Source organism: Branchiostoma belcheri, unplaced genomic scaffold (assembly GCF_001625305.1).
Source record: "Branchiostoma belcheri isolate BF01 breed outbred unplaced genomic scaffold, Haploidv18h27 scaffold137, whole genome shotgun sequence".
Lineage (NCBI taxonomy): Eukaryota > Metazoa > Chordata > Leptocardii > Amphioxiformes > Branchiostomatidae > Branchiostoma > Branchiostoma belcheri.
This window is the reverse complement of record NW_017802791.1, coordinates 649283-659625: the sequence shown is the minus strand read 5'-3', so window position 1 is coordinate 659625 and position 10343 is coordinate 649283. Positions and strand designations below refer to the sequence as shown.

Sequence of the window (10343 nt, the reverse complement as noted above, 5' to 3'; positions counted from 1 at the left end):
GTTATGGCAGTTTGGATTTCACTGTTGGCTGTGTGTTGGTAACATCAACAAGGTCGGTATAAAAGAAGGTGAACTTGAGTCTCTCCCATTCTACCCACGTACAATAGGAACATGCAATGTATATGTACACCAGTGGCATTGACTTTCAAAATTCTTTTATAAAACTGGTCGTTGGCTTCTTTTATTTCCAACAAGCTCCAAACTGCGTTGGTAACATCAACAAGGTCGGTATAAAAGAAGGTGCCGCTCCCTGCTGATACGCCAGTTTTGCAGTTGGGACAGTCGTTTCCAGATCACTGCACCACAAGAGCTAACCATGGACGTGAAAGTAGTGCTGGTGATGTTGGCTGTCCTGATGCCCCCTGCTGCAGGCTTCAGGCCAGATTGTCAACATCAACCTCAACATTGGGGACAACACAGGAGGGAGTGGCACAGCAGACAAGAGTCAGGTATGTGCTGTCTCTATTGACGCAAACTTAACATTTCTTTGGTATAAAGAAAAGTGGATTGTCTTGAGCACACTTAGATTTTCACTGTCTGAGTCTGAGGAAAAGGACATGTTCATGGAACTTAATCTTCACAGTGGCCAAAAATGGGGAGGGGATCGAGTCTAGAAAAAAGTATGATTCGATAAACGGTAATGATAAGTTCCAAGTATAAAAGGGACCATGAAAACCGTGAACATAAAAGTGCTGTGAAAAATCAAGAATTACAGAATTACATGTAGACCCGCGTTGGTCGCGAAATGGATTTTCTATGGCCCCGGATCTTCTCTGGTATACTATCCCTTTATTTTGGCCAATTTCTACTATTTTTCCAGCAATCCGCGGAGCCTGGTAGAGGCTACATGTAGACCCACCAATTATTCTTTGTTTTCAAATTGTAAAATTAAGTAAGTGACTACTGAATGCATCGCCCTCGGCCTCTTATCATGGTCATCCCAGACAGTCTGAGTTTTTTTTTATAAACTTAGTATTCCTCCACCCTTGCTGAGACATTGCTGAGCTGCTGTAAGCAGGGAGGACTGTTCCAAGACACCAGCCAGCTGGAACGACAGTTACTGGACATGACAGACACTGGTCAGGTTAGTTCATTAGTTTCCTCTTAATTTGTTGGTGTTTATTGATGTTTTTGTCTTTCCATTACTAGTAGTTTCTCCATGCCAATAGAGGGTAATAAGTTTATTTGAATATTATTAGTATTCAAAAGTAATATGACATATAATAGTATTATTATTAGCCAATCAGTATTTACTCACGGCGGTCTGTTGCTACGCTATCATTTCCCACTGCTTCGGGCGTTCAAAAAGTATCGGGTTACAAGACGCAATTTTAGCCTGTTTTTGACAACCCGTAAACAGTTGAAAATAAACAAATGGCATTGAAGGGTAAATTCCATCATAATAAAATGAAATAATCGTCTTGACATAGTTTTAATGTTAGTTGTTTACGTTGAATTGCTGATTTTTACAAATCTCTCTCCGAAAGACGTTTTTTTTCGGGATTCGGAGCGCCAGTCCGAGTCATGTTTTTAGCAAACACCGTTTATAATTGGCTACGTATATCACCCCCAAAATCCCCGGTTTTTACCATTTTTCGTACGACTAGGAATAAGATTTAAAAAATACGTGTCTTAGGATTTTTTTTAATTTCTGATTTGAAGTATAGTTTTCGTCCACATATTGGTGAAAAAAAAACACACTCAATTGCTCATAATTCAAAATCAAGGTCATTTTCCAGAATCCCTAAGACACGATTCTGAACAAACCCATTACGGTCATTTTGAGCCGTCAGTGAGATATGTAGGGCCCTTCATGCTTTTAATCTTTTGATTAGACGAGTTTTGGACGCATGTGTATAAAGGACTGCTTTTTTATTAGAAAAAAATACCGAAACTTGCGATTAGCCCATAACCCCGATTGTAACACTTTATCAAAGACTTTTGCTAGCCCTTATTGTTTAAGTAAGTACGATGTGGTTTTATTGGACATTAGGGCTTATTCAACGCATTTATTTTATTGTTTGTTACTTTCTTTATGTAGTTTGCCATACATTGTACCATGTGCAATTGCCGTGCAATAAAGTTCTTCCTGTCATACGGCATGAATATGTGGAGTGTTTGTTTATGCCGACGTGTACAAGTATTGCGATCTTGAAGGTCACCCACAATGACGGCAGTAACTTCGTTTTATGTTCCGTGACATATCATATTATACTACAAAATGATTGCAGACATTACTATCCAGGAAATGGTTTATTTGTGAAAACAGCAGGGGCATCAGGACAGCCAGCATCACAAGCACTACTTTCACGTCCATGGTTAGCTCTTGTGGTGCAGTGATCTGGAAACGACTGTCCCAACTGCAAAACTGGCGTATCAGCAGGGAGCGGCACCTTCTTTTATACCGACCTTGTTGATGTTACCAACGCAGTTTGGAGCTTGTTGGAAATGAAAGAAGCCAACGACCAGTTTTATAAAAGAATTTTGAAAGTCAATGCCACTGGTGTACATATACATTGCATGTTCCTATTGTACGTGGGTAGAATGGGAGAGACTCAAGTTCACCTTCTTTTATACCGACCTTGTTGATGTTACCAACACACAGCCAACAGTGAAATCCAAACTGCCATAACAGTATCTGTAACTCAACACTACTCACTGGCATTGTCAAACAGTTCGAAGCTCTTTGTAGATTTTTCTCCTGTTAACATGTTAGAAGGTACCCATGTAAAGAGGGGCCGGAAAACCCAGGTTTACTCTAAATGACCGCGGGTGACCCCGTTCTGTTTGAATTACGTCAGATCGAACATGGTTCGGGTTCTACAGCAGGTGGGAAGATCGGGGTCCATATTTGACCACCGTGACTGTTGGACCAGACAACCATTGACACAAGTACATGCATTATGCACATGTAAGGGCAGGAATTCAACTTGGCAACTACAAAATACTTTAAATACTTCATGTTTCAATATCATACAAACAAGTCAGAAATATACTAGTATGTCAAAGTTATACTAAATGTCCCTTCACATCCAATTCCAGAACATGGTCATAACTCTGTTGCTGGACCAGACCAAGAAGATGCAGGAACAGATGGAGGAGCGAGACAAGAAGATGCGGGAACAGATGGAGGAGAGAGACAAGATACAGGAACAGATGGAGGAGCGAGACAAGGCGATGCAGCAGCAGATCAAGAATCTCAAGTTGGATCTCTGCCTCACCAAAAAGAGTGAGTAACACAGTATACTTACTAATAAATATGGCGTCGGGTGGTATAGTGGTAGAGCGTTCGACTATGAAACGGGGAGGCCTGAGTTCGATCCCGAGTCGTACCCGGGACATTTCTGGACATACATGTACGCCCCGACATTGTGCCCTTAGTTAGGGAAAGGCACTTTACACGAGTTTCCTCACTTCACCCAGGTGTGAATGGGTACCCAACTTCGGGAAAGTCGTATTGAGGTCACCTGGCGCCGAATGGCAGCCATATAGACCCTTGCGTCAGTTCCACAAAAGTGTGTGGAGCAAATATGTTATGTGTATCATGCGTATTATGTGATTGTTGTTATTGTTTGATTCTTATGTGATTGCAACTCGATTGTAAACCCTGCATCAATTCAGCGCTTTAGAGGGCTGCGATTGCACGGCTAATGTTTGACCAATAAACCATTATAGTTATATCACACATAGTAAGCCATCTTCAGCACACTGCTTTTGTACACCATCTTGGTTTACTGTTGTCTTCATGAAGAGAGTCGTGTTTTCCATAGCACAAGTGTGTTTTCTGCCTGACTCAAAGTCTGTCGACAATAACTTACAAGAAGGTTACGTACAGTATACTATATCTCATTCAATCTGCAGCCTGCTGTAACAAGACCGAAGCCCGTCCCTGTGGCTATGAACAGTTCAGCGAAAGACCCGACAAGTTCTACAAGATCTCTACCGACGCAAAGCACTACACTGATGCCAGGTCCGACTGTCAGGCTGCCGGCGGGCACCTGGCTATGCCCAAAGACAAGGCAACAAACGACTTCTTGGCCAAACTGGCCAAGGCCAGATTCCGCGACGATATGTGGATCGGTCTGACAGACGAGGTGACAGAGGGAACCTGGGTGTGGGGTGATGGGAAAATACTCGGCACCGGCTGGACCAACTGGGTACAGGGGTATCCTACTCATAATGATCATCTTCGTAACTATGCTGCACTAAGTGTTGGGGCCTCTAATTATGAGTGGTATGATCTTTTCAACAATAGTGAGGAGTATTATATCTGTGAAGTGAAGGCCACTGCTGCCCCCTAGCCAAGCACATGTTCACTGCTGGTTATGAACTGCAGCGAGAAGAGGGATTGAGGTTGATAAAATGTCTGCTTGTCATTTTCTAAGTACCGGTAGGACAGCATTAAAGGTGTTGCTTGCTTGTGTGAACTGTTGAACTGTACTGGATATCATGTCATATATTTAGTGACCGAAAGAGAAGAGAAAAACAATACTGTAACAGTAACTAACTGTACAATAACCACACAAAATGTGAATTTTCAGATGTTTGAAATGATGTTAACAATTTCTGGTGATATTGTATGTACAGGTGTATCAGCATACCTTTGCTCTTTTGTAGGGGCAAATGTTACACAATACGGTATATAATGATTTAAGATTCTGACAAGAGATTTGACATCTATTGAGAAGTTAACGAAGAGTTCTTGAGAAGGTATATCTGATATACATTGTACATGACATACAGACTAGAGCCCTGAGTATGACAGTCACTATTGTGCGTGTACAATGTTGAAGTAAAGTGAAGTGAAGTGAAGCCATTGTTGTCTAATAGCTGTGTATACAAGCTGTACAAAGCTACGGTGTTTATGGTTTTGTACTGAGTAAAAGTTTTCTTTCTCATATTCAAAGTGTGTGACCTCATTTATTACAATGATTATAAAATGTAAAGTCATTTGCAGCAAGGAACACATGCAGGCATCCATGTTATATGGATTTCAAGACTCAAGATTACATCACATCACATTGTACGTTGGGTACATGGGTCGTTTTAACCCTTTCTAGACGGGGGGGGGGGTAAAAGTGCCCGCGCCAACTTTGGTGTCACGTAGCGTCTTAACGGATAGTGCTAGAACGGCCAAACTTGTTGACTTTTCCTTGAATATTGTTGGCAACAATTCTGTATCATTGGAATAAGATTGGCAACGGGTTTCTGACAGGCATCTTTTGCTGAATTTAGTAATTTTCGTTTCAACAATAGAAATTTATGGGTTTTATGTCAATTTACATATGGTTTCTAATATTCATAACATCCCATATAATTTTATGTAAATTTTTTCATTAAAATGCATGATTTATGCTAATTTGATGACGTCATTGGCAACAACTCACGATGGTGGACCATATCATTAGAACAGGTATACACAGGTTATTTTCCTTAAAATTTCATCAATATGTTTTCAGTGTATTTCAGGCTAAAATATATTTTTGAAAATTCAAGATTGATGATCCAAAATGACGGATAACTCAAATATGCATGACGTCATTTTATGACGTCACCGGTGTTGCTGTGGGCAACATAAGACTTAGTACACCCTAATATTCTGTCATAAACACTTTTGGTAAAGTTATGTTGTATACCATTTAGTGTTACGGAATAACCTATCTAGACGGTTTTGGCCAATAAATGTCATATTATATCATAACGAAATATTAATTGTAAAATTGTACATATGATAAATGTTTTCTAGTACACCATCCTCTGAAAATTTGGTGGTCATACGACATACTGTTCGCGTCAAGAGTACAACGAGACCCAAAAGTTTGATTTCATAATATCAACATATTACGTTGATATGGGTGTTTCTTGGGTACCCTCTTCACAGGTAGAGTCCCACCTTGACCAACCAGCTGTTTCACTTTCAGTCTTACTTTTTTTTGGTGTCATCCTAAGACACTAAGAGGGAGTGTCTCATCGTGGGGCACGTGCTGCCTTATATCCTCCCTGATATCAGTTATTTGTTCCTTCAAGGTTTCCAGGAATGTCTCGTCTTGTAAATGATACGTCAGACCCGTCACCTCCTTCAGAAGACTTGCACACTCTGTTCTTAGTCGGGTCTTTCTCTGCTTCTTTCTTGGAGGGAGGTCAGCACATGGCGGCAAGGCTTCATCATCTACCTCAGCAGGCTCGGCAGCAATTCCGCTAGTGCTATCCCTTGTTCGTTTCATGAGATTTCGTATGTCTTTGTCCGTAGGGTTGAACCTGTGTCGAGTCTGTGGAGGCGGCTTCTGCCCTCGGAAGAGTTCATCGGCGACAAATGTTGCCAGGTGCCGTCTGACCTCATCAACCCTTCTGACCCCTGCCAAGGTTAGCTTGACGATCTGATCCTTGACACGAGGATCAATGGGTTCTTGTAGTTCAGCTGTCTGTGAAAAAATCATTGTATTGTATCATGTGCAGGTATTCTAGTCCTAACGGCTGGGAACAGGTGTATGATGACTTGTCAAGCAGTTGAAAGGAGAAAGCTTTCAGAAAGCAGAACAATGTCTTGAATATTTGATATATATAAGTTTACATGAGGAAGATATTTTCAGATACCTGTCCAGAAGTAGGGTGATACCGATGCTCCGTTATGTCAGGAAACCTTGCATGGTATTCCACAACTGCTTCTACCCTGGAGGCGTCAGTTTCTATGGCCTTCTTCAGTGCTGCTGAAGCTGCCTTCCTGTTTGACTCCTTGTCCTCTTCAATCTAGGGGGGGGGGGGGTATGACAGGTATGTAAGCAAAACTTAAGTTTTAACTTGATTGTGCGAGAAAGCAGTGCTTGATTAAGTGGAGTCCACTGCACTTCATATATTTTTGTCCAAAAAACAAAGTACTTGGGGGGGGGGGTACAGTGACAACATGATAGTACAACAGTCAGCTTGCTTGCTGACTTGCCAAGAAGAAAAGTTCACTATTAGTGACCATAGCAACTACAATAATGCGTTAATCATGTACTCAAGACGAGAATTGATGTGCAGAATCAGAACATAGCACTATATAGAAATGGGACAAACCTAAGCGTCAATGATTTGTCACCTAACACCCTATTTTGAATCACAAGGAAACTGGTACGAGAATATAGTGGTTAATAACATGATTAATTTTGTATGAGAAAATTAGCCTTAAAATCAGTTTTACCTTGAAAGCTGGAAATTTGATGACTTGAGAGACTGTGAATCGTGCTGGACAATCCGTTTTCTTTGTGTGTTGTACCTGCCGGTGCCTGGCTTCAAGCTAGGGGAAATTGGAAATTGCGGTGCATAAAAATAAAAGAAAATATCAGGTGTTTTCAGCAAATAGTTGACCTGACAAAATATCTGCATTACAAATTTCATCATTAATTTTGTAGAAGATGTCAACATAACAGGTGTCAGGATGGTTGATCTTATTTTATTGAATTAATATTATTTCATTGCATTATATTGAGCCAATACATAATGAACTTAATTAATAATACTCCTAAGGAATTGCCACTTGCTTTGTCACAGCTGTCCCCATGCATGTTCTACCAAATATGATGGTAGGAAATGTTACTTGCACCAAGGACATTATATGTCCTTGTTTGCACCCACACTAGTACATGTATAGCATTCTCTAACATCACTTTCAATTTTACTAACACAAACTTGTGCATGCCATTCGTAATTTAAGCAATTTTATAGCATGTGTCATATAGAAAACACATGTACACAAATGTAATGGCAATATTTTTTTTCTTGAACTTTTCATTCATGTAAATTTTCCAACATACCGCTTGTTTCTCTTTGTCAGCATGATATCTCTCCTTCGTCTTGACATTGAGATCAGGTCCCAGGTGGCAACAGTATGATATGTTTCCGACCAGCTTGAAAGGCATCCCATCATACGGTACGTGTTTTAACTTCCATTGGGTCCTCGGTACAGCTGATATCTTGTCAACTGTATTGAAACATCATAACATCAAAATAAGCGCTATCAATGAAGGAGAATCCCAAGAACATGTCTCCATCAGTTATAACAGTTGCTTTTTCAGGGTTGGACAAGTTTTCAAAAATCCTCTTGCCCTATTGGGCAAGTACATGGTCATTTCCACTTGCCCGAACCAACTTTTCACTTGCCCAAAATATACATGACATTTTTACTACCAGCATCTTATTTTAGAGTTTATAATGCTACATACTTTATTCATCAAAATAATGTGGTTTGAGACTTGCAATGGATTTTCTGACAAAAGGACATTAATTAATATAATATCAATTTGGCAAAATGATGAGTAATTTTGCTCCAAACACCATTGCGACTATACTTTGTATCCAAAAAATTTACTTGCCAAATTGGGCAAGTACAGGGGGATATTCACTTGCCCGAACAGTACTTTTACTTGCCCTGGGCAAGTGGGCAATGGGACTTGTCCAACCCTGTTTTTATTGCACAGGGCTCTCAACTACCTGGCTGAAAATACGGTACCTTGTTGTGAAACCTGCCCCCCTCCCCATTCCTGGGTTAACCAGTTATAGCATTCATGAGTTTTATGGGCAAGATTGTAATCATTTACTTGCTTCTCAACATTATCAGAACTATTTTGATCTATTTACAAATGTACAAAGCACGTGACATTGGTTGTGATGCGTGTGCCAAATGGTGTGTAACACTGTAAGCCGTCTATACTGTATACTGTGTAATCTATTTTAAAGGTCCAAGTATTTGAATGTCCTTTCGTAAAGTTTGCCAAAACTCTACAACTTTCCTTACACCACCCCTGGGCGGTAAACCTGGGGAGGAAGGTTTCTTCATGTCTGTATTCAATTCCCCACCCAAGGGTGGGGAATTGGATACAGACTGGCCAATTTGATACTGTCTTACCCCCACCAAAAGATCTGCTTGGAGATTACCTGGCAGGTACTTATCTCCTTAATTGTGAAAAGATTTATTGAGATTGTAACAATACAATACATGTGGAACAAAGGCAGCTGTTGCTGGTGTTGTGTCCCACACATAAAAACGAATACAGGACAGACAATACTCATTTTGACCTGAGTTAAGTGAAGAAAGTTGTGTTAAGTACAAGATCAGTGGCATGTCAGGACTCAAACCCGGGACCTCATGGTTCCGAGACGAGCACTCAGTCGACCCCACAAAGATGTTGTAAAAAGATGTTTAAAGGCTACCATTTGTGTGGTATCACTACCTGGTATGTTTATACATAAATGTGTTTACTGGTAAGATCCTATAAGGCAATCATAAATGTGTGTAGGAGTACATGTACATATGTACAGTACAGTATGTACTGTACATATGTACAGTATGGTTCATACTGGTGTTTAAAGGGAACAAGAGGTTCTAATAAAATAACAGCATTCATAATCCATAATCCACAGCAGCATTCAATATAACGAACATACTATACTACAATGCGGTCTTCCTTAGCCATCGCACTTTCAATGAATGTCGTGCCAGTGCAACTAACATCATAACAACTAAGTTATTCCCGCGAAAATCAACCTCCCATGGCAGGGTCAGCGGCTCCGAGTTCCTTCGTCTTAGTTGTGAGCCCGCTGAATGCGATAATGAAGGAGCATTGTGAGTTCTTGAACACGGCACAAAATCCCTAGTTTCCGTGTGAGAAATTGCCGCACACTTTCCCGGATATTTTAGGTTTCCGGTAGAACCCGGGGGTTTCCGACCTGCACACGAAACGTGTCCAGTCCCGTACATGTCCAGTACACTCCCGGAAATGAACCACTTTTTGTGTGCAGGTCGTGTCCTGGACGTTATATGCCCGGACACGATCCCTGTACATCCCCGTACACGGCAGGAAATGGCCGTGCACCGCTCCGTGCGTTGCTGGAATATGCATAATTTAGCGGCAATTATCACCTAATTATTCTCCACACGGCAGCGGAAATTCGCCGTGTACGGGTCGGACATGCCGGTACTACACCCCCCCCGCCCGAACCTCAATTTCCCATCCAAGCCAGCCTAGCGGGGACCAATTGGCGCGCAGCATTTTGGCTACGTGCGGACCAATAGGCGGGCATCATTTCGGCCACACCCACAACCCGCGCTTTCCAGTGAACTTTTCAGTCTTTGAACAGCGAACAGGCCTTGTCCCCCTTCCTGTGTATGAAGCTATGAAAGAAACATCATGAAATTTTACGTTTTTAACAGCAGCGCTCGGCTGCTCATGGAACGGACAATCCTTGAATCTTTCTGCCCAGAGGAGAATGAGATCACGAATGCGGATGTGGACTTTCCAACTAAAGGCAAGCGGACACCGAAGGGCCACCAGCAGAAATGGCGCGAGATCAAAGACAAGCTGACG

General features: G+C 41.4%; 2 protein-coding genes across 3 annotated transcripts in view; one reads left to right on the top strand and one right to left on the bottom strand.

The window, feature by feature from the left end:
* Positions 1–3: 3 nt before the first annotated feature.
* LOC109464344 (C-type lectin domain family 3 member A homolog) lies at positions 4–4301 on the top strand. Its single transcript, XM_019761291.1, has 5 exons — positions 4–9; positions 372–449; positions 974–1084; positions 3043–3229; positions 3862–4301. Exons 1-5 carry the CDS (start codon positions 4–6, stop codon positions 4299–4301), a joined length of 822 nt encoding a protein of 273 aa, XP_019616850.1.
* Positions 4302–5657: 1356 nt separating this feature from the next.
* Positions 5658–10343, bottom strand: part of LOC109464360 (calcium-responsive transcription factor-like) — an 8708-nt gene continuing 4022 nt past the window's right edge. For both annotated transcript variants that reach the window (XM_019761308.1, XM_019761309.1), the window contains 4 exons: positions 7794–7960; positions 7181–7276; positions 6595–6747; positions 5658–6422 (listed from right to left, as the gene is read on the bottom strand). In XM_019761308.1, the coding sequence (XP_019616867.1) occupies positions 5940–6422; positions 6595–6747; positions 7181–7276; positions 7794–7960 (899 nt within the window). In that variant the 3' untranslated portion in view covers positions 5658–5939. The remainder of the gene's footprint in view (positions 6423–6594; positions 6748–7180; positions 7277–7793; positions 7961–10343) is intronic.

Bases quoted from the DNA above. Each gene is read 5' to 3' on its own strand.
- LOC109464344 (XM_019761291.1), top strand. The intron at 1,085-3,042 runs GTTAGTTCATTA...ATCCAATTCCAG, and splicing joins ACATGACAGACACTGGTCAG to AACATGGTCATAACTCTGTT. The intron at 3,230-3,861 runs GTGAGTAACACA...TTCAATCTGCAG, and splicing joins TCTCTGCCTCACCAAAAAGA to CCTGCTGTAACAAGACCGAA.